This window comes from Sphaerodactylus townsendi, linkage group LG07 (genome assembly GCF_021028975.2).
Source record: "Sphaerodactylus townsendi isolate TG3544 linkage group LG07, MPM_Stown_v2.3, whole genome shotgun sequence".
NCBI lineage: Eukaryota > Metazoa > Chordata > Lepidosauria > Squamata > Sphaerodactylidae > Sphaerodactylus > Sphaerodactylus townsendi.
The window spans coordinates 122,169,072-122,193,509 of NC_059431.1; the positions used below are offsets into that span (position 1 = coordinate 122,169,072).

Here is a 24,438-nt window from a genome sequence, read left to right on the forward strand (position 1 = left end):
GAAGTCAACGAGCAGCTTTAGATTGGGAAAATAGAAAGGAGGGCGCTCAATTCTCGGTGAGCAGGTCAGCGGCCCAAAAGTGAGTTTCCGGCAACGTCCTCCATGTTGAGGAAGGAATGCTTTCGGCCACCGAACCCGTTACCGGGAGACAAAGCTTGAGCTGGTAGGCGGGGAACAAGCTTGCATCTCCACCACGCTCGCAGAGCACCCATGACACGCACCTCCCCTCACCCGTATGCGTGAGAAAGCGGGAGACATCAGAATTCCAGAACAGAATAGGGAGGCCCCCAGACGCGACCAACATGGGGATAGAGAGGTACAACCCCCCAATCGAAAGACACACAGAAAATCAACCGGGTCGGAGGGAGATAGGGTGAGCCAGGCACCAGGGCTATCATCAGGGCAATCCTCCCCATCTCATGGAGGCAGCAGAGGCTCCCACCACGACCTCCGACACAGGCACCCGAGGAGTCCATGGCCAGGGTTCACTACTAGGAAGGATGGGGCATCCCCGGGAACGAGGGAGAACGGGTGCAGGAGACAGACTATGCACGTGTTCCAAGGCACCAGAGGAGGGCTGGGCAGCCCGTGGAAGGGCATCAGCCACGGGAGGGAGTTCCAGAGCGTGAGGGGGGGCAAGTATCTGGGGATGCACGCGTGGAGGCGTAAGGAAAGCTTTGGCAGCCTCCGGGGGGCTGGGGTGTGCCTGGAGAGAACTCCAGCAACCACTGTGTGGGGGAGCACACTAGGAGTTCCCAGGACAGGGGCTTCGCAATGGGCTGGTGGGCACCGCCAGCTGCTTGGAGCCTGCGGTGAAAAGCTGTGCCAAAGCGACAAGACAAGATGAAGGGTATCCACCCTGCTGCTGGGTTTTAGTAGGGAGCAGATCCAAACGGTGTGAGTCCTCTCTCTAACCCGGCAAGGGGAATTACTGGCGAGCTTGTTCAAGCCCAAGATCCCAGAAACCTGCCTCAGCTGCTCCGGTCTCAGGTCAGTGCCCAATCCAAAGCAGGGCTCACACATACGAAGAGGGGCCTCCTGGCTATCCCATGCGGGGTTTGGGAAATTAGAGTGCCTGCAGCTGGGATTTCAAAGTAGGGAGATTGAGGCCAGAGAACCAGGGCAGCAGCCTGCTGAGCAGCTGTTTCCCTCGCCTGTAGGGCTCGGCGATCCTCCCGATGCTGTAATCAACCCTAGCACAATTTCTGGGCGCCAATGGAGTCGCTGGCTGGTGGTGGCAATCAGCTACACGATTGGTCCCTATCGAAAAGGGCTTTACTGGCTGGGCTGGTGGGTGGACTCTTGGGGGAGAGTCCCTGGTAACCCAGAGCTCTTGCACCAAAATCCCCGATTCCCACCCACAGTGTGGCTCTCAGTGCTCCTACAACCTCCCGCCACAGAGAGATTTTTTGAATCTGATCTAGGGCTGGCGCCATCGGAACGTGCATGGAAGTAGGTCTTGGGAGTACATTCCCATAATGTGGTTTCTCACACCTCAGGGTCCCGGATTGGAGTGCTCACAGCTGCCTGCAAGGCTCCCACCAGTGGCATGTGTTGGTGCTCTTTGCCTTCTCCCTCGACATCCCAGCGCAACCTCCTCCCTCTCAAAGTACACATTATTGGCAGTCTTAAGGAGATCTCCTGCTGGGTCCTTAAGAGGTATTGTCCAGGGATCCTGTTCACCTCTCTTCCTGATATCTAGGGAGCTTCCTCCAATAAACACACTATGTGGGCAGAGGGGGCTGTAGACCAGATCTGTGGGATTCTACCGTGTCCATTCTTTATGCACTCGGAACGGATGCGTCTCCATAAAATGCCAAGGGTGACTCATCCTTATTCTTGGACTAACTGGTGGGAGCTTCTCGAAAGATCATGGCGGCTGAGGCTCCATTTCCTCGAGCGTCCCTGATAATAAAAAAAAAAAAAAGCTACTGCCCGGTAGTTCCCTAACTTGTTCTCGGTCTGCCTCTAAGTTAACATCTCCACCCTCTGGGTCTACATCGGAAACACCTGGTCCAGCTATGGCATGCGGTTTGTTCACTCTTCCTGGGTGATCATCTACGTACTGGGTGGCTTCTATCTTAGCTGCTTCAGGCATAACTAGGGCCCCTTCCTCCCCAGTCAGAAGAAGTTCTCAGCAAATGGTGCTGGGATATCAGCATAAGTGGGCAAGTAAGTGAGTAGCGAAGATAGACTCCACCAGCTGGGCTTCATAGCCAAGGGATCAGTTGTATCACGGAAGGGACCCCTATTTCCAACTATACAGATCTGAAGGCAGTAAAAAAGGGACATGAACGCATAGGAGAGGCGGGGTTAGCCATTTGGGGCCCTCACCCTTTGAGTGCGGATGGGATCCATGCCCGCCCGGCACTACCTGGGCATTGGGCTCCAATTCTGACCTGAAGGCGGTTGGGAGGCGTGCACCCTGGACGGGCAGTGGCACGCCATTCTCCGAGCTGGTGGAGCCAAAGACAGGGTGGACGGGAGAGACGGAGTCTCTACTGATTCCATCGAGGGGGGAAGCACTCTCAACTGTGGGGACAATGCTTGCAACGCTGGGGAACCCTATAGGGCCGACTGTACGTTGTTCTTTTACCCGCAGGAGGCCACATCCTCCAGCATCTGTGAGTTAAGTGTGCTTTCTCTGGGGGGGGTCAAAGAGGGAGAGCTTTGAGGGTTCCTTCCCTAGCTGGGAGGAGGAGTGTAGATCCCCCCCTTGGGGAAAGGTAAGGAAGCACTAGGTGCACATCAGCTGTGGGACGGGGAAGGGGCTCCATCTCCCACTGGAGGAGGGACAGACGGCACCACCTGAACTCCTCCATTGCTGGACTATGCTGGGGAGGAGGGCGGAATTTGGCTGACCAGAAAACTAATGAATCCCTGTTACTATGGCTGGCCCGAGAGGGCTGAGGCCATGCTACCGCGAGGACAGGGAAACTCCCAAGCAAATTGTCTTAGGGGAGGGGGCAGAATATTCAAGGGGGTGCTCCTCGAAACTATAGACTCTCCGTCAAGGGACCTCCTGGTTCCACCACTGGCATAATCTTAGTTCCCTGAATGCAGGAATAATTTTTTTAGGATTTCTATATATTGCGGCAAAAGTTCTATCTAATGTTTTGGCCTGCTTCTTCAATCCGTGTACTCCTCAAAACCTTGATAAAGATTCTGGAGAGATGTGAGTACAACTAAAAGGAACCTGTTGCCACCCAAGAACCAGAAGCTGAGACAAACAGAATTGACCCCATTCTCCCCTCGCACTAAGACTCCAAGCTTCTTTCCTTGGCACAGGGGCTTTAGGGCGTCGAAGCCTGTCCCAATTATACAAGACACAAAGCCAGTGGGATCTAGATTCAGGCAGAGACTGGGAACCTCCATTCTTAGATCCACAGAGCTCCCATTTCTGCCTTGCAAAACTGGAGCATAACTCTACTTATTCAACGACTAAGTGCTTCTGACTTGGGCTTCCTGGGCTCCAGTCCTTTCCTGGACAAAAAACCTGTTTAAGCCAAATTCCTGGAGCCTAAGGGGACGCTTTGGTTTTAAACTCTTGTAGCCTGGGTTCTTTCTTGTCCTTCCCGACCAACTCCCCATAACGCCGAGAGTCTCCGCTCCTTCTTTATGGCTCCCCACGGAAGAATTCTCTCTCTCTCTCTCTCTCTCTCTCTCTCTGGGATCTCCGTTGCCTTCTCCCTTCGCCAGGTCCTATTCTCCACCTGTCCTGCAGAGGGTTTCACAACTCCTACCCGACCAAGCGTAGACCTCCGATCTCCAGAACCACTGCAACCAAGCTGCGTTCTCGGAACTGCACTCCGCCAGTCGGAGTGGTTCCTCGAGAGCAATGCACTGTTCTCCCGTAGAGGTTCAGAAACTCCTCGGACGAAGCTCCCCTTAACTGTTAACCGCTGCTCAGAATAACACTTCTTCACGCTCCAGAGGTATCCCGCCTCGGCCAGCTCTAGGAACCCAAGCAAGACCCGGGACAAGGTTGGATAAATAAAAGTGATTTATTGAGATGTTGGACCTAAGTGTCAGCACCTCTCCTTCGCAGACACAAACACTGCTGCCTAGCAGCAGCCTTGGGTAAAATTCTTCTTAAGTACACTTTCTCCTTGCTGGGGTCAAAATTGGAGGACCAAAGACAGCCCACCACCATTCATTAACAACAAAATTCAAAACAACCAATCATTCATTTGCAACATATGCAGGAACCAATCCAGTGTCCGAGTCGGCATCCTTCTCAAGTTTAGCGCCAGAGCAGGAAGCGAAGTGATAGCGTGTCCACTGGCCAGGGGACACACAAGGTTTCTCCAGGTGTCGGGGTCAGGAAGCAGGCGATGACGTGAGTCCCCTTAATCTGCCTGCTGGCGAAGTTAGGCAGGGCAAGGGCGACGGTTTCCTTTGTCGCGTGCATCAGGAGACTTTTACCGTGAATGGGAAAGGGTCGGGTGGAGACAGAGATGGCTCTCTGCCTTGGGCCAGGAGGTTCCATACAATCCTTTAAATGCAAGAACTTACCAAAATCCCTGGCTTCTACCTGTACAAGCCAGTTTCTGCCTAAATGAAATGCAAGCGGAATCCCCTTCTCAAGTTTCATGGGGCCAGAGCAGGGTTTAGGCTTAAGGACGGTTCCACTGATCGTGGGGGACACAAAGGTTTTCTCTCCAGGTGTCCTGGGTCAGGAAGCAAAGAGCGATGACGTGAGTCCCCTATCTGCCTAAGGACTTAGATTAGTAGGGCAAGGCTGACCGAGGTTTCCCTTTGTCCGTGCATCAGGAGACTTTTACACGGAATGGAAGGGTCTGGTGGGGTGAGATGGCTCTCTGCCTTGGGGCCAAGGAGGTCTCATACAACTCACAGGGAAACTTACAAATCCTATTTCTACCTAATACAAACCAGTTTCTACCTAAATAAATACAAAACGGAATAAATCCTCCAATCGTTTTAATTCAGACATAGTCCAGGAGCGGGATTTTCTCCTGGCTCCGCTATCAGAATGACTCAAGGCGCTGGTATCCACCACAGCCTCTGCTTCTACACAATTGTTTGGTAGCTCACAGCTAACAACTTTACCCATTCCTCTTTGTGTCTGTCTTATGTCTCCAACTCCACCTCAGAACAATGGCGGGTTGCAATGGCTTTCTCACCAAAGCCATCTTTTTCCAAAAACTTTATCTGCCATATTTTGTAGTCCTGCCCCACTCCCAAATACTTGGGGACAAGCCATTAGCTCTGAGCCCGTCCCTGTTTGCAAAACAACTATCACTCCAAGGACACACACACACACACGCCAGCCCGCCTCAGAACATCACTCCCCAGTTTGGAGGCAGCTGCTGGGCCGGGGGTCCTTTCAATACCGTCCTTAGTGCTCAGTAAGTATTTCTCTCTTTGAAGTTTTTAAAAATTGTTTTTCAACATTTATTGAACATGCAAGGGAAAAAAAGCAGAATAAAAACAAACATGATTACATCAAAGAAAAAGAAATCTACCCCTCATTAAAATACATATGACATAATGGATCCCAATATAACATTTTTATTTATTAGACTTTATTAGGTTTTAAAATCTTTTATCATTTATATGCTTCTGAACATCTCACTAAGCATTTCTCAAAGGTGGGCGGGGCCAGGGGGGCTCTCGCCAGGCCAGTGACGATTAGACAGACAATGTAGATTAAAATAAGTGTTTAGGTCGGTTGCAGCTCCCCCCCCCCCCCCGTTTCATTACCTCCCTTTCCCAGTGTCTTCTCCCCTGCACCTGGGCTTCCTCTGGGTACCTGGCTCACCACTTTGTGGTTATGTTTCTACCACTCCAAAAAGGCCCAAAGGCCAAGACGCCTGTACAGAAAGTCCCAGCCACACGTGTCTATTTATCACCACGCTTGAGAAAGGCCAAGGCCTTCGCTCAGCTGCTTGTTTCAAGTGCTGGGTCTCATTCTGGAGCACACCTCAAGGAACACAAAAGTGAAGTAATCAAACTCAAGCAGATGCAGTAGAGACAGGGGCGTACGCTCACTACACAAATGGAAACATCACCTGAACCCACAACATAAAAAATGCAACAAGCCCACAATTCTAAACGGTATTCAAGGTTCATCAAGATTCATCAAGATTCACAGACAAAACGGTGAAAATGTAGAAGTCTAACTGAAGTCAAGCAGTCCTGCCATTTCGAGTAAATCTTCATCACACCATTTCTGCGTCTCCAGTTTTAAACAAGGAGCCGAAAAGGTCTCTCGCTGCTGTGGGATGAGGCGCAAAACAACATCCTCTGGCGGTTTAAAAACCACACAACAACCCCGGAACGCCCATCAGGTGGTCTTTTCATTTCGAAGCGTGCAATTCACTGCCCTCTTTCTGACCCTTCGTTTTGGCGCTCTCCTCCCTACTGCCCGGCCCCAAGGAGCCCCCCGGAGCCCCCCTGGAAGGAAGCACGCGGAGCTCTCAGAGGCACCCGATGAAAGACCAGGAGGGCGCCGCTCAGCTGGGCCCCTGCGGCGGCCGGAGAGCAGCAAACCGCCGGCGGCGGCGAGGAGGAGGGCGGCCACGGCCCCCCGCGGCAGGGAACCCGCGGGCCAGAAGCTGGGCTGCCAGCCGAGGTGAAGCGCAACAACCACCCTGCGAGAGAGCGAGAGAAGCAAGCAAGCAAGCAAGCGGGGGCGGGGGGGGGGGCCGCCACACACGCAGCGCCCCGCCGGCCTTTCGGTTCGGCCACAGACACTCCCCCCGCCCAGCCCCTCTGGCCGCCCGGGTGCCCAGAGCCCAGAGCCGCCGCCCCCCTGCCCCCCTGCCCCCCAGGGGAGACGTGCCGGGCACGGCGAAGGCGCCTCCCTCCGCAGGCGGCGTGGGGCAGCGGCGAGAGTCCCGGCGACGGCCTGGGGTCCGGGATCATGGCCGGGCTGCCGGAGAAGCTCGCCGGGGGAAACCCGGGCGGGGCTCGCTCGCACGCGCGCTCAGCCTGGCCTACTCCACAGGGCTGTGGCGAGGAGGAGGAGGAGGGGCCCATGGAGAGAGGGGCCCGCGCTGCGTCCCCGGGGGAGGAGAGCGGCGGGCCGGCGGGGCTGGGGCCACGTCCACCCGCCGGGCCGGCAGCCGCCTCCCACACCCAACCCCCCACCCCCCCCCACCCCGGCTGAAACTTGGCGGCGGGGGGGGGGGCTTTTGGTTCTGGAAACCCTGACACCCCCCCCCCCCGCAACTTCCAGCGCCGCGGGGCCAGACGGAGCAGGGGGAGAGGCGGCGGCGGCGGCGGCGGCGGCACCAGGAGCTCCCCTCCCCCCTGGGCCCCCCCTGACCGTGTTTGCCGTAGTAGTCCCTGTCCTGGGCGCTCGCCATGCCCGCCGCCGCCCGCTCCGCCGCCACGCTCCGCCGGCGTCAGCTGCTGTTCAGGCGCCCAATGGCTGGCCGGCCCGCCCCCCCGGGAGCCACGCCCACCCACGCCCCGCCCCCGGGAACCGGAGCCCGCCGCCGCCGCCGCGCCCGCCCGTCCCTGCGGCCGGCCACGGTGGGTGTCCGTGGGCAGAATTGGTGGCCCAGGTGGAATTGCAACAGCGACCGCAGTGTGGGACCCCCCAGGTCCTCCCTCCCCCCCCCAGATCTCCCCTCCGCCCAGCTTCACAGGCCCAAAGTGGCTCACAAGCGCCTCCCCTCCCCCTCCCCGCGACAGGCACCTCGTGAAGCAGGCGGGGCTCACAGAGTTCTGACAGACCTGTGATTGGCCCAAGGTCACCCAGCAGGCTTCATGTGGAGGAGCAGGGAAGCAAATAAGAGTCCACTGCTCATGTGAAGGAGTGGGGAACCCAACCTGGTTCTCCGGATTAGAGTCCACCACTCTTAACCACTCCGCCACGCTGGCATCAAGAGCTGGCCGGGGCAGGGCCAGAGATCTGCTTCATCCTTCCTATAGGCCACAACCATCTTTTCTTATAAGGGTCAACAATGAGGATCACGTGCCCAGTCAATGCAGCTGCCAACACTGAGCCCATGTGGGCCTGTAAACGGTCAGCCCCCACCAGGTGAGTCCTGGATTCCTGACTCCTTCCTTCCTCCCATCCCTCCTCTGCTCAGGATCAGTCCCACTGACCCTGCCATCCAAGGCGGCTGCTCTGCTTCCACCAGGGAAGCAGTCCTGGGGACAGCGGAGAAGCAGCCGGACCCCCCAAACCCCATCAACACGCGGCACTCTTCTGAGAGACAGAAGCCCCGGCAGCAGCCACCGTTCCCAGCTCTTCTCATCAAGAGCCTCAGAGATTCAGACCACGCCTGCCTCCTGCCTTCGGAACGGCCGCCTGGAGCCCTTGGCAAAGCTGCTGCCACGAGATCACACGGGCTGGCCATGGCCATCGTGGCTAATACTGGTCATGGGCCACAGGTTGCGGATCAAAAAACCCATGCACACCTAGGGGAGGTCTTTCTACAAATCTGAGAGTTTTAAATCCCTCAAAGTTATACCCCAAAAGTGGCTATTTTGTGAGTTACCACATTAGTCCCATGAAGCACTGGCAGGAGAGCTGCCACAAGGGGGAGGGGCTCTTTGGGCCGGGCCTCGGGAGCCAGCAGCCCCCAAGATCCCTTGGCACGGGGTGGGGGGGGGGGGAACGCCATCAGGCCTTTGCACAGGGAGCTGTGTTGCTTCATTCTCTGCAGGTGTCCATCTCTCACCCTCTCCTTCGGCAGCCTGGAAGGGCAGATCTCATCGTGGGGGGAGTGTGAGCTCTTCCCAGGCTTGCAGTGCTTTGTGGTGGGAATCGAGTGAGCCGTGGGGGGGCGGGGGGGGGGGGGCCTGGGGAATACAGGCAGTAGTTTTGAGGGGGATCTTCAGATTTGTCTTATGTTTGCCTTTCAAATCGAAATAAAGACTTTAGAGCAAAGTTTCTATTATTTTTGGACCAGCGGTCTAACAGGGGGCAGGAGAAACTACCAGGGAGTGGACTATGAATGCCAGCGAAGCAGAAATGAAGCCGCGCAGCAGGCAGGGTCTCCAACCGTGCCAGGGAGAGAAGGTGAGCAAGTGGCAGCTGCTGGGAAAGAAGGGAGGCAAACAGGGCAGTGAACTACAAACAGCAGCAGCAGCACCTGTCCCACCCCACCCCCCCACCTCCCGCCCGAAGCATTAAGTGGGCTGGGGACACAGTGCAGACAACTGGGGAAAGGAGGCCATGACAAACCAATCTGTAAATACAGCCGGCCAAGCAAACACTGTGATGTGGCGTCACCCCATGGGTCAGCAATGGCCCACGATGCTTGCACAAGAGACTGCCTATTTATGAAATTTCAATGTACAGATTACTTCGTTTCTTACAAGCAAACTGCTGAGCACATCTGTTCCCAGAGAGAGTGCTGCACACCCTATCCTACCTCAGCACACGTCATCTTCGTCTTGCCCTCTGAAAGGTCAGGGGGGAAGAATGGACGAAGTGACCCTTTTCCAGTCTCCCCAGGGGGTGCGGGCCGTCGCACTGGGCTCAAACTTCCACTGCCCAACCAGCTAAGCGGAAGCTCTGAGGCTACTGGAAAAACAACCATAATAAAGGCATTACTACAACAGTAAAATGACTGTGTGTGTCAAGTACTGTCAAGGCGCAGCTGACTTGTGGCAACCCTGTCGGTTTTCAAGGCCAGCGATTGAGGAGGAGTGGTTTGCCATCGCCCTTCTTGGGAAAGTCTTTCTTGGAGGCCTGGGAGACCTAGCTTAGCTTCTGAGATCTGACAAGATCAGGGCACCCTGCACCAGGCCACACCTCACTACAACATGACTGAAGGCAAAGTTTCCCCTTCAGCCGTGTCTGACCCTGGAGTACCACTGCAAGCAGCGATTTTATAGGCAAGCATCTTTTGTGGGGTAGTTTGCCATTGCTTTCCCTGGCTATTCTTTTCCCCTAGCTATGTGCTAGGTACTCATTTACCGACCAAGGAATGGATGGATGGATGGCTGAGCTGACCATGAGCCAGCTGCCAGGATATCTGACCCACAGGGGGATCGAACTCCTGACCATGTCAGTGGCAGTGCAAGCACTTAACCACTACTCCACACGGCTCCTACAAAATAATTACTGCAAGACAAAAAGAGCACCCATGAGGTTAAACAAAGTCAAGGAGACTATAACATGCAAAAAGGGGAAAGACTGTAAATAGAAAAATCAAGCACAAACTGGCAATTCAACACTGAATGGACACTGTGCCAAGCAATGGAAGAATTCTTATTAGTATCTTCAGATCCGTCCGCAGTGAGTGGGAGGAGGAGTTCGGCTGTTGTTATGATCGAAAGCATGACTGGGCGTGCACTTTACTGGAAACGGCAGAAAGGATAACAGAGTTCTTTGCATTAGCATTCCCTGGCAGAGACTCAGCAAGCAACAATCCATTTTCAAGTTCTCTTGATCCTTTGGGAGAAGCTCTGCCACAGTTTCTCCAAGGAAAAGAGGCCCAGTGGCGAGAAACCCGGAAGGAATCCTGCTTGCAAGTGCAGCAGCACTTGATCACAGCCCTGACCCCCAGGCAGCGGAAGTGGCTCAGTGGAAGAACAGCTGGTTGGCATGCCAGAGATTCCGGGTTCAATCTCTGGCATCTCCAGGTAAAAGAATCAAGTAAAAGGTGATGCGATAGATCTCCACTTGCAACCCTGCAGAGCAGCTGCTCAGTCTGAATAGGTAATGTTGACCATGAGCCAAAAGCGTCCAATTCTGCATCAGGCGCCCTGTCCTATCCTTCCTATACAGCCTGTAGCCTGGTATAACAGCAAAGGCTCCGTCCTGGGGAATTACAGAACTTTGAGACTGAGGATGAAGAAACTGAAATTGTTCAAGATTTACAATTCTTTGGCTCCATCATCAATCAAACGAGAGACTGCCACCAAGAAGTCAGAAGGAGACTGGGAAAAGCTCCCATGAAGGCTCTAGAAAATATTCTGAAGTGTAAGGATGTGTTATTAACAACCAAGACCAAGTAAATTCATTATAAGTACTCCCCATTATGGGTGTAAGGTCAGACAATGAATAAAGCTAAAAAGAAGAACATAGATTAATTTGAATTATGGTGTTGGAGGAGGGAGAGTTTTGCGGATACCATGGGCCAACAAAAAAGACAAAAAGATGGGTTCTAGATCAAATCAAGCTTGGACTATCTCTAGAACAGTGGTAGTGAACCTTTTTAAGACCGAGTGCCCAAATTGCAACCCAAACCCCACTTATTTATCGCAAAGTGCCAACCCGGCAATTTAACCTGAATGCTGAGATTTTAGTTTAGAAAAAAACGATTGGCTCCCTCTTCCTCCGCCCCACCCGCTCAAGCAGAGGCCAGCATGCTCTCGTCTCCAGCAAGTCGTGCATGCACCACTCTGTGGCTCTCTAGCATCTCTGCCTCCTCTGCGCCTCCTCTGTGCCCCCCCGGTGGGCAGAAGCCACCATCTAGGCACAGGCACCAGGCCCGCCAGCCGAGTCCTCCCTGGTCACCACGGTGCACGCATGTCGGTGCCCAGGCCAGCCTAGATGGGTGTGTGTGTGGGGGGGTGATTTTCCACCCCCCACATGATGAACTCTGTGTGCGCATGCCCACAGAGAGGGCTCCGAGTGCCACCTCTGGCACCCATCCCATAGGTTCGCCATCACTGCTCTAGAAGATAAACTGAGGCTGTCATATTTTGATTGCAATATGAGAAGACAAGACTGACTGGAAAAGACAATTAAGTTAGGAAAAGTTGAAAGCAGCAAGAGAAGTTTTGACTCAATAAAGGAAGGAAGTGCCTTCCGTTTGCATGACCCGAGCATAGCTGTTAATGTCATGGCTTTCTGGAGGTCATTAATTCTTAGGGTCGTCATCAGTTGAAAGTCTCCTGTTGACCTTCTCACAAGCCCCAGCTGCCTCACTCCGACACTGAAATCTACAGGAGCCTGTCCGTTTGTCCTTTTTTAAGCAAAATTTTGTCTCTGTGGCTGTCTCTTCCTCCTCCTCCTCCAAACTCCCCTGTTGAACTATGTATTTGCACACTCCATGACCTGCTGTCTGACTTCTTGCAACCGTGAACTGCAATTAACTCTGCTTACAGCTGGCACCTGTGGTTCTTTCCCCCATCAAAAGAAATCTAACCAGTAGCCAGTTTTGGAAGAGCAGAACTGGTATCATAATTCCACTTTGGAGGCAAAGAGACTGCCAGACAAGGGAGGCAGGCTGTGTGGTTTTGTGGCCAACTCTCCCACTAGTTCTCTAGCGCAGCACCCTCTCTTTCTAGAACACAAGTTCCCCTGTGTCCCACTTATCTCTGTGCAATGGAGTGACTCCTCTCTCTCCCACTTCCTTTCCCCCTCCTTCAAATTAGCAAAATCCAGGAAGTGTAGAACTGCCTCTCTTTCCTTCAGCACATAATGAAACTCCCAGCCCTTCAAGCAGCAAAGCAAAGAAACAAATTCTGAATTCAAACCTCATTTCAGAAGAATCCAGGAACAAAATATTTGGTCCTGGGTGGCTATCCCGGTTGAAAACATGGCAGGCTTAAGATGTTGACCCTCAAATCCTCCATCAGTTCCCCAATCCTGAGAATCTCCATTCAGACAGTAGGAACATAAGGAAAGGCCTGCTGGATCAGACCAAGGACGGTCAAGTCCAGCAGTCTGTCCTCTCAGCGGCCAACCAAGTGCACCTGGGAAGCCCACAAACCGGATGACTGATATAAGAGGCCTCCTCCTCCTCCTCCTCCTCCTCTACTGGAGAGAACAGGCCTGCACCATGACTAGTATCCACTTCAATGAGTAGCCCTACTCTCCATTCCCCTCTGGCAGCCGTCGCCACAACCTGGGGCAGGGAGTGGCACAGTTCCACAGCATTACTTCATCCAAACCCTGCCTTTCTCTTCAGTGGGGATCACTCTTCTCCCCTCTGTTTTATCCTCACAACAACCCCGTGAGGTAGGTCTGGCTGAGAGAGTGACTGACTGGCCCATCCAGTGAGCTTCCACGGCAGAGTGGGGACCCGAACCAGCTCCCAACCTGACACTCGAACCACCACACGGGTTCTATCCGTGCCTGTGTGAGTCACTCTCTTGTTTTAATTGCTGGTTTAAATTTCGAATAGATGGTTTTATTATGTGCTGGAAGTTGCCCTGAGCCCACAGTGTGCTCAGGGCAGCACACAAAGCAAATACAATAAATAAAAAATAAACTGGCTGTTTCTTAAGGGAAGTGTTCAGGCTTTCCAGCCTCTTGCCCCGCCCCCATGTTCCTCGCATGTCTGCTCACCCTGCAAGCTGAGCTAGATGTGGGCCTGAGAAACATGTTCTCTCAGATTGATGCCACCTGCTAAATTTTCCGCTCTGCATGCACTTTCAGTTCTTCTTTTGTGCCTATGACGTAAGTCCAAAACCCAACCAAAGGGGATAGTGTGAGATGGTAACTTAAAATAACACCAGATACACTCTACCTAGGGCTGCAACAATATACAAGGTGAACATCCATCCAAGCAAGGAGTGTGTATTTATTAAAAAACAGTATGCAAAGTAAAACTGGCAAATCTGTGAAAGATTCAGGGCAGCTCTCACAATGTCCTCTGAGAGAATTATCTGTGAGAGAGCAGGACTCAGATACTGATAACGAGAACAGTGTCCAGAAAGTCCAAATTCGTATGAGCTCCCGGGTGCACACTTGTTTTGTGGATGCCAGTCCACTAGAGCAGATCTGTCTGTTTGCTTAGCCCGATGTGGTGGGGGCACATCCAGAGAGTTGCATTTAAATTGTACAATGTATATTTCAAAGATAGTGATCCTGGAATGTTATGAGCAGGCCCAAAATATTACACTGAGGAAGCGGACTGGTATCCATGAAACAAGCGTACGTCGGAGAGCTCATATGAATTTGGACTCTCTGGACACTGCTCTATGATCGATATCTGAGACCTGCTCTCTCACAGATGATTCTCTCAGAGCACATTGAGAGCTGTGCTGTATCTTTCACAGATTTGCCTGTTTTCACTTTGCATGCTGTTTGTTTAGTAAATACACACTCATTGTGTCGATGGATGTTCACCTTGTATGTAACTGCAATCTAGGTATCATTTAAAGAACTAGCACAGTATAGTGGCTAGAGTCTCAGGCTAGGATCTGGGAGGCCTGTATTCAAGTCTCTACCCCACCATGAAGCTTGCCAGGTAACCTTGGATGGGTCACTCTCTCTCAAGCTAACCTACCTCACTGGACTGCTGTGAAGTCTTTGGAAGCAGCAGAGAGGAGTAGAAGAGGAGAAGAGGACTGGGACAGAAAGGGCTGAGTGAGTTCTGGTTTTCTTTTTGGAGGGCTTTTCTCAAAGCCACATCTTTTTAAACAGTGTGTTTTTAACAGGGGTTATCAGGGGTTTTCTCTCTTTGCCCTGAAGCTGCTGAGACTGCTGATAGGTGGGGCTGCTGATAGGTGAAGCTTCCTATTAGCTGTGTTGCTCAGTCTTTGGAAGAGAGGAGTAGCAGTGGAGAAGAGGACTGGGACAGAAAGGGCTGAGTGAGCTCTGGTTTTCTTTTTGGAGGGTTTCTCAAAACATGCAGGTGTTTTACTAAATAAGAACATATCTTGAGGGATACTACAAGGCACAGAAAGCTCAACGGGGAGGCATTCATTAAAAGTTTAATATTTGAATATCTACACAGAATTAGTTATGGAGGCAGGAAGCCAGCAGGGGGGTGGGGGCTTTCCAGTGTTTTGCACTGAGTGTCACATGTACGACTATCTGCCACTAGGACAGAAGTTGTGGGTGTGCCCTCATTGCAATAAGCTCCTGGCACTCAAGGAACGTGTGTGTTCTCTTGAAGCCAAGGTGGTAGACCTGGAGAAGCTGAGAGAGGAAGAGAGGGTGACAGATGAGGCTTTCAGGGACCTAACAGCTGGGTCCCACTCTTCAGATGTCATGGAGCATGAGAGTCTGGGGGACGGAGGGTGCCAGTCTGAGGTGGTGGAAGATGCTCCCTTAGATGGGACCCCTTCCTTAGCTGGTGGTCAGATATCCTCTCGCACTGACGATAGCCCTCGGGGAGGTGGGGGGCTCCTTGTAGTGGGTGATTCGATCATTAGGAATGTAGAGAGTTGGGTTTTTGAGGGGCGTGATGACCGCATGGTGACTTGCCTGCCTGGTGCGAAGGTTGCGGATGTCACACTTCATCTAGATAGGCTGTTAGACAGTGCTGAGCTGGAATCAGCAGTTGTGGTTCACATTGGCACCAACGACATTGGGAAATGTAGTCGGGAGGTTCTGGAAGCTAAATTTAGGCTGCTAGGTAACAGATTGAAGTCCAGGACCCCCAAGGTGGCATTCTCTAAAATGCTACCTGTTCCCCACGCAGGGCCAGCTAGGCAAGCTCCACAATACAGGGTCTCAATGCGTGGATGAGAAGGTAGTGTAAGGCAGAGGGTTTCAGATTTGTCAGGAACTTGGGTCTGTACAAAAGGGACAGGCTTCATCTTAACCAAAAAGGAACTGGCACTCAACATTAAAAAGGTGGCAGAACAGCTTTTAAACTGATCCTTGGGGGAAAGCTGACAGGAGCTGAGGTGACTTCGGTTCGGAATACAGTATCTATGGCGATGCAGACACAGAGGGAGGTTTTTCTAAATCACATACAAGCAATGTGTATGTGATAAGTGATAGGGCTAGAGGGCAAAGCACATAAATCCCAGGTGAGGGTCAGAGACAGGGTATACAGATGTCTCTAGTAGAAGCCTTTGACCTAAAATGGGGGAGCTGGAGTACAGAGTTTTGAAGGAGGACATTGATATAGTGGGCATCACAGAGACATGGTGGAATGAGGAGAACCAGTGGGATGCTGTTATTCCAGGTTTCAAGCTCTACAGGAAGGATAGAACAGGGCATATCGGGGGTGGTGTTGCCCTCTACGTCAAAGAGAGCATAGTGTCACATAAAATAGACAATGCAAGGGGAGCAGATTCCCCTACAGAATCACTGTGGATGTCGATACCAGGTGTGAAGAATAGTTTAATATTAGGAATATACTAGTGGGCCCGGCCACACGTTGCTGTGGCAACTGTCCTTCTCATCACAGTCCGCAACCCACACAGTTGTCCATGCAGGTCCAATGATCCCCAGCATAGCCTTTTGAGGTGGTCAAATAGAATCCCTCTTTCCCTTTTCAATGCACATTGTTATATGGTGCTATCTTTTTTTTTTAGTATAAGGTAACCCTTCCCATTCCACAACGGAACTGTCCAGAGTGTAAATCCCGCTGTCCATGAGGCTGGTTGACACGCACAGTCCTGGCTTGGGTAAGGCAGAACTGGGGCAAGCAGGCTATCCCAGTCAGGCAGCAGAGGCAGGGTGGTGAGGCGCTCAGAGCGAGGCCAGCTCCCTGGGTTCGTAAAGGGCCATGCGCAAAAGAAGCGGAGCCGGTAGTGTTGGTTCGGCCCCACCCCGCGGATTGTCTTAGAAGAAAAAGGCAAACTCCAGCTCACTTTTAGTAAAAGAGAGCTGTGGCGAATATGGGTGAGGAAGTGGTAAGTGGTGGTTGGATGTGAGGGAGGGCAGAGTGAGGTGAATGAGGATGAGCTGGATGTGTATGAGAGTATGTGTGTTGTGTGGTAGCAGTGGGTGAGGCACAGAGAGTGAAAGTTACCTGTGTGTGAGGGGGGGGAACCCCACCTGACGTCTCACACGGCAAAGTGTGTATGTGTTTCACTTCCACTCGTATTACCTAACAGTATTACCTATTTACTGTTTTCACTGCTCATCTCTGCCCATCTGAGCGAACATCCCAAGCCCTCATCCCAAGCCCTCAGACCGCAGACAGACAGGCTGCACGGACATTCTAAGGGTGACAGTTAAACACAGCCAGCTTCATGGTACGCCAGGAAAAAGACGTTTTACCTGGCTCAGGTATGGACTTTTGGTGATTTGAAGGTCCGATTACCTGCCCGAAACAGGGAGGGACGTCCTGTGAAAATTTTGGGGCAATTCGTCCAGCAGCTTCTGAGGGAGACCGTCAGGGACAAACACACTGTATATACAAACACACTTTTTATATATGTAGATTATCGTCCCCCTGACCAAAGTGCACAGGGGGATTCTGAGATGGAAAAAGAAATTAGAGAGGCCAACAAAAGCAAAAACATAGTGGTAATGGGCGATTTCAACTATCCCCACATAAACTGGAAAAATACATGCTCAGGTCATAGTAAGGAGAGAGCATTCCTGGATATGCTAAATGACTGTGGCTTAGAGCAGATGGTTGTGGAACCAACCAGGGAAGAGGTGATCCTAGATCTAATTCTATGTGGGACCCAGGAACTGGTGCAGGAAGTCAAGTGTTGTTGAGCTGATAGGGAACAGCGACCACAATGCTGTCAGATTCAGTATCTCTGCATGCGAACCAGTGACAACTACTAATGTAGTTGCATTCACCTTCTGAAGGGGAAATTTCTCAAAGAAGAGGGGGATAGTGCACAGGAAGCTGAAAGGGAAAATCAAGAGTCAAAACTGTCCGAGATGCTTGGAGGTTATTTAAAAACAAAGTAATCAAAGCTCAGCTGGAATGTGTTCCGCAGGTTAGGAAAGGCAGCACCCAGTCCAAAAGAAACCCACCATGGTTAACAAGAGAGGTTGAAGAAATTATCAGAAAAAAGAAGATGTCTTTTAGAAAATGGAAGTCTAGCTCAACTGATGAAGAATACAAAAAGGAACACAAATGATGGCAAAAGAGAAGCAAGTTAGCTGTAAGGGAGGCAAAAAAGGATTATGAGGAACGCATGGCTGCAAACATCAAGACCAGCAACAAACAGTTCTTCAAGTACATCAAAAAGCAGGAAGCCAGCTAGGGAAGCAGTAGGCCCGTTAGATGACGAAGGAACAAAAGGTGTGCTAAAGGAGGACAGGGAGATTGCAGAGAAGCTGAATGAATTCTTTGCATCTGTCTTCAACCCAAAAGAGGAGAGGTGAGGGAGAATTCCTGCACCTGAACCAAATACATCTTAGGAGGCTTAATCCGAGGAACTAAGCTAAGATAGTGGTAGACAAGAGGAAGAAGTTCTGGCAGCCATTGATAAATCTAAATGCTACCAAATCCCTGGGCTCCAGATCACATTCACCCAAAGAGGTTCTTAAAGAGCCTGCAAGCGCATGAAATTGTTGGATTGCTTCTCCACATTAATATGCAACTTATCCTTGAAACCAGCCTTCATCCCTGAAGACTGAAGCAGAGATGAAAGCCAATGTCACACACCAATCTTTAAGAAAGGATCTAGGGGACCTTGCAAGGAAATTACAGGCCAGTCAGTTTGACATCTGTTCCTGGTAAATTAGTAGAATCTATCATTAAAGATGAAATTATTAAACATGTAGAAAAGCAAGACCTGCTGAGGAAGAGTCAGCATGGCTTTTGCAGAGGCAAGTCCTGTCTTACAAACTTACTAGAGTTTTTTTGAGGGTGTAAACAGGCATGTGGATAAGGGGGAACCAGTGGACATTGTCTACTTGGATTTCCAAAAGGCTTTTGACAAAGTTCCTCACCAGAGACTATTGAGAAAACTCAGCAATGAAGGAATAAAAGGGGAAGTCCTCCTACGGATTAAAACTGGTTGAGGAACAGGAAACAAAGGGTGGGTATAAATGGAAAGTTCTCACAATGGAGAGATGTAGGGAGTGGTGTCCCCCAAAGATCTGTTTTGGGACCAGTGCTCTTTAACCTATTCATAAATGACCTGGAAGTAGGGGTGCGTAGCGTGGTGGCCAAGTTTGCGGATGATACCAAATTATGTAGGGTGGTGAGAACCGCAAAGGATTGCGAAGAGCTCCAAGTGGACCTTGATAAATTAGGTGAGTGGGCTCAGAAATGGCAAATGCAGTTCAATGTAGCAAAATGTAAAGTGATGCACATAGGGGCAAAAAATCCAGACTTCACAGGGGTCAGTGCTATCAGTCACAGACCAGGAAAGGGATTTGGGCGTCTTAGTTGATAGTTCCATGGGAATGTCAACTCAATGCATGGCAGCTGTGAAAAAGGCAAATTCTATGCTGGGGGATAATTAGGGGATATGATTGAAGTCTATGAAATTATGCATGGGATAGAAAATGTTAACAGAGAGAATTTTTTCTCTTTCTTACAATACTATACCAGGGGCATTCATTGAATATGCTGGGGGGAAGAATTAGGACTAATAAAAGGAAACACTTCTTCACGCAACGTGTGATTGGTGTTTGAAATATGCTGCCAGTTCACCAGAATTGGAATCCGCCACTCATGTGAAGGAGTGGGGAATCAAACCCGGTACTCGTGATCAGAGTCCATAATTCTTAATTCACGGGTCTGCAACCTGCGGCTCTGGAGCCACATGCGGCTCTTTCAGCCTTAGACTGTGGCTCCACGTGGCCTGGAGGTTGGAGGGTAGCGTGGGCGTGTCCCTCTAGCCCTCCAGAGCAGTGCTGGAAGGAAAGGTGAGTGGAGGGGCTGAACCGGAGGTGGCTCTATGCAGAGCCACCTCTCCGGCTCGGTAGGTCTTCGGGGCCGTGGAAAATGGGTCCAAATGGCTCTTTGGGTGGTGAAGGTTGCTGACCCCTGCACTACATCATGCTGGCTGAAGGCCCTTGAGATGTGGTGGCAGCTGTTGCCAAAGCAACATTTTTAAAAACTTGTACAGTCAATCAAATCTCCAATAGCCAATCAGAAGCTTTGCTGACATCACCTACTTTCTAAAAACACTTGATGGACACCAGGAAAGCTGTCACCAAGTTACATGATGCCCATGGGCATCATAGTGGTGACTCCTGATATTCGCCATTATGAGCAGACTGGAAGAAGGCATGAAAAATGTACTTGATACAGACACAGGTTGATTTGTTGTGGTCTGATACTATGTGTGAATGGGGCAGGGGTAGGGAGAAGGTACTGGGATGGATGAGGGCCACGCCACCTGGCAGCAGTGGCGTAGCCACCAGGGGACAAGGGGTGCGCGATGCACCGGGCGCACACCTGAAGGGGGCACCAAAAATAAAAAATGAATTTAAAAAATATTTTAGTGTTTTTATTTTGACGGCCTGCAGGGGGCGCAATTTTTAGACTAGTGGCACCAAAATTTCAGGTTATCATCAGGTGACACTCCTGATGATATCAGCCAGGTTTGGTGAAGTTTGGTTCAGGGTGCCCCATCCCCCATTGTTTCCAATGGGAGCTAATAGTAGATACCCTTTGAGGGTCCATAACTTTGGACCCCCTGAACCAAACTTCACTAAACCTGGGTGGTATCATCAGGATAGTCTCTTGCTGATACCAGCCAGGTTTGGTGAAGTTTGGTTTAGGGCCATGGTGGCGAACCTTTGGCACTCCAGATATTATGGACTACAATTCTCATCAGCCCCTGCCAGCATGGCCAATTGGCCATGCTGGCAGGGGCTGATGGGAATTGTAGTCCATAACATCTGGAGTGCCAAAGGTTCGCCACCACTGGTTTAGGGGGTTCAAAGTTATGGACCCCCAAAGGGAGTGCCCCATCCCCCATTGTTTCCAATGGGAGCTAATAGTAGATGTGGCTTCCCTTCGAGGATCCATAACTTTGGACTCCCTGAACCAAACTTCGCTAAACCTGGGTGGTATCATCAGGATAGTTTCCTGAAAGTAGCCTGAAATGTTGGTACTGTTAACATTACTCCCTGACAGGCACCCTCCAATTTTCCCCAGATTCTGGTCCCTTCTGAGTGGATTTAAAAGGAGAATCTGGGCTCCCTAGATTTTAAAAAAATTGAAAGTATTGTTGAAGGCTTTCACAGATGGATTCAACTGGTTGTTGTGGGTTTTCTGGCCGTGTGTCAGTGGTCTGGTAGATCTTGTTCCTAATGTTTTGCCTGCATCTGTGGCTGGCATCTTCAGAGGTGTGTCACAGAGAGAAGTCTGTAATAAGAGAAGTCTGGACACAGTGTATAACAGACTTCTCTCTGTGACACACCTCTGAAGATGCCAGCCACAGATGCAGGCAAAACATTAGGAACAAGATCTACCAGACCAAAGTCACGCAGCCTGGAAAAGACACAACAACCAACATTGAAAGTGATGCTGTTTGGGGTGGGGGGTGGGGAATCTACCCTGAAACAGCATCATTTTCAATGTTGTTTAAACTAGGGAGCCTAGATTCTCCCTTTAAGGTGGATTTAAAAGGAGAATCTGGGCTCTCTAAACAACATTAAAAGTGATGTTGTTTCAGGGTGGATTCCTCCACCCCCCTAAACAGTATCACTTTCAATGTTGTTTCAACTATAGAGCCCAGATTTGTGAGTTGGGGAATGTTCTATAATGTGATTGTGACTTTGAGATGACCTGGTGCAAAAAATTGTTCTTTGGTCATAGTGGGGGAGGGCGGCCTTTGGTCGTGGGGAGGCCGTCCACACCGGGGGTGGGGGGGAGGCGCAAAACTCAGATTTTGCACCGGGCTCCATTTCCCCTAGCTACACCTCCGCTTGGCAGAAGCATAATCCAAGCAAGAGGCTCCGTCAGTGGCAAAGTTGCTCATGGATTGAGGCTTCCGCATGGCAAGGGGGTAACTGCACCCCCCCCCCAAGGTGTAGGCTCATGGCTCAGGGATGATACTGGATCCTGGCCAACGACGGGAGCTTCAGGTCTTCTCACATGAACACATTAAGCTGCCTTACGTGGAATCAGACCCCTGGTTCCATCAAGGCCAGTATTGTCCCAAGGTCCAAACAGAGACCTTTCGGATCTCTTCCTATCTGACCCTTATCGGATCTCTTCCTTAACTGACAGCACACTGTGAACAAAACAACTGAAATAAAAGTATTAAGTGCCTTATGCTTTATATAGTTGATATAAGTATAGTTTTATAAGTAGAAGGTAGAAATATTTTACTGTTTAAATGATGAATATTTAAGATATAGGTTTAGAGAAGATGTAGGGTTAATAGAATGTTCGGAAATGCCTGTTTGAATGCGAAAAGTGAGTATTTGCCATTACCAATAGCAGTGAATGTAAATCTATTCTGAAGCTTTGTAATGGTGTTTTAAAGAAACCACTGGAGCCTGAATGTCTCTGAAGTGAATGAAAGGAATGTTTTGTCAGCCTGCCAAGATTTTCCCAGGTGTCATCTTGTTTTTGACATCCGGCCTTCGCTGCTGCTATTCTCTAAGTGACTGACAGTTTGTCCCGATGATGCCTTTTAGGCTAATTTAAATGCTAAAATCTCCACCGTCCCATTTGGAGATCGTACGTTGTGTGTAGTGGCGTGATGGGGGCTTAAACTGTAAAAGGTTGGATTGAAATGATGTCCGCTCGCATGTGACGAGGATGGAGTGATGCTTGGCAGATAAACCTGCATAGAAGCAGAAGTCTGAGCTCAGTGCCTGATGCGAGATGCCGATTTGTTTCAGCTCAAGCTCAAATAAATGTCTATGCTAAGTCTCTGGAATCACCGATTGAGTCTTCGGCTCCAGAGATTTACAAGACTGGGTCACTAAACGTGGCAACATAACTTGGGACCTTCTGCAAGCCAAGCAGATGAGCTGCCACGGAGCCACAGCCCCACCTGCGCAGCATGCGGCGCTTATATCCGCTCTGGCTGATGCACCAGCTGTGGCTGTTTCTCAAACAACATCCTCCAGCTCACACCCGGCCCTGGCGTCACGCGAGGCTCCTTTGGCAACTGTCCAGAAACGTCCACCGGTCCGAAATGCCCCCTGGCAGATCAGGATGGAGTCCCGCCCCACCAGCCACCTGTCTCGCTGGAGGCGCCCTCTGAGAACTGAGCAGGAGTCAGAGGACCGCGGTCGCCCAGCCTGCTGCCGTTACCACGGGCGGGCAGCCCCCCCCCCCCCCCCCCCCCGGGCGGGGGGGGCCCCGCGACCCCGGGGCCGGGGTCGGGGCCCCCGGCCCCCCCCCCCGCCCCCGGCCCCCCGGGGGGGGCCCCCCCCCCCCCCCCCGCGGCGTGTGAGAGTGAGGCAGACACATCCCTGGGCCAGGAAGGGGGCCACTTTCTGACCTCCTGGTGTTAAACCAGCCCACCGAGGAACCTCCCCTAACCTCTGCAGCTGTCTCCCCCCCCCAGAGCTGGCTTGGCGACCCCACAGCCAAAGACCCCTCCCACGGACACACAGGAGGAGGGGCTTTGTTTGCCCCGCACGCAGCCACAGGGTCTGGCGGAAGGCCAGCGGGGCGCGCGCAGCAGGCAGCACGGACGGAGGGGCGCCTCCGCAAGGCCCCCCCCCGCCCGCCCGCCCGCCCTCTCCGCCCCAGCGCCAGCGAGGGAGCCGCCCGACCCTGCTGGCCACCACAGCCCCCCCCCCCCCCGGCGCTGCAAGCGGCGTCCTCCTCGGCGGCGGCGGCCTGGGACCCCTCCCGCCCGCCCGCCCGCCCTCCGCCAGACAGCCGGGCCGGGGGGCACATGCTTACCGTAGTGGTCCTCCTTGGGGCCGTCCGCCTCGCCCTCCATGGCTGCGCAAAGGCCGCCGAGCCGCCGAGGCTGGGGGGGAGGGGGAGAGAAAGCCGCCCGGGGGCGCTAAGCATCCTCCTCCTCCGCCCCCTTCCTGGCGGCTGGCCCTTCCTTCCCTCCCTGCCTGCACGACGGCTCCGGCGCGCTCATCGGCCAGCCTGGCCCCCGCTGGGGGCTCCCCCCGTGTCCCGGGCCGCCCACCCCGCAGCTTGTTGCAGCCCCTCTTGCTGGCGCCGGGTGCTGCTGCTGCTGCGCCCTGAGCGCCCCCCCCTCCCGACATGCTGTGCTGGGGGTGGGGGAGGAAACCAGACTCTGCGCAACCCCTCCCCCCCCCCGGGCCCCTTGGCCACCCGCGGCCGGAGAAGGGCTGGCCTGGACTAGGCTCGCCGCGAACTGGGCGGGAGGGCGCCTCGGCTCGGCCAGCCGGGGTGGGGGTGGGGGTGGGGGGCGCAGCTGTGAGAGAGGGGGGGGGAGGCGGCGGCGGCGGCCCAGTCCCAGTCGCCTGGTGAGCGGGGGGCCCCGGCGCCGGAGTCCGGCCACCCGGCTGGTCCCCCGGAGGGCCTGGGGCGGGGGAGAGGTCTTATTGGGTTTCTGGGCGGGCCCGCCCAAAGGGGTGTGTCGCGGGGGCCGTCAAGGTGCACTCACTGGTGGCCAGAAGCTCGCGGGCGGGCGGCCATTGCCTGCCTCGGCATAGCAACTGTGGACACTTTCAGTGGTCTCCTGCTCGCCTCCAGATCTGATGCTTCGCCCTGGGCTTGCCTGCTGAGCGTCTGAGATCTGACGAGGCCAGGGTAGCCTGGGCCACCATCCCGCCTCTGCATTGGATGGTGTGTTCCTGCACCGCAGGGGGTTGGACTCGATGGCCCCGGGATCTCTTCCAACTCCAGGATTCCATGATTCTATGCATAGCAACCCTAAACTCTCTCGGTGGTTCTTTTAATTATGGGCAGTGCTTGTTTTAACTGTTTTTAATATGATGGATGTTGGACACCTCCCTGAGCCCTTCAGGGGAGGGCGGTATATAAATTCGATCAATCA

General features: G+C 52.5%; 1 protein-coding gene across 3 annotated transcripts in view; it reads right to left on the reverse strand.

The window, feature by feature from the left end:
* Positions 1-23,835, reverse strand: part of SLC44A2 (solute carrier family 44 member 2) — an 84,960-nt gene extending 61,125 nt beyond the window's left edge. Inside the window, exon 1 of one of the 3 annotated variants that reach the window (XM_048502845.1) lies at positions 23,361-23,828. In XM_048502845.1, the coding sequence (XP_048358802.1) occupies positions 23,361-23,400 (40 nt within the window). In that variant the 5' untranslated portion in view covers positions 23,401-23,828. Of the gene's footprint in view, positions 1-7,291; positions 7,405-23,360 lie in introns of those variants that run through there. The other 2 variants (XM_048502843.1, XM_048502844.1) reach the window with 2 other exon arrangements.
* Between the last annotated feature and the right edge of the window lie 603 nt (positions 23,836-24,438).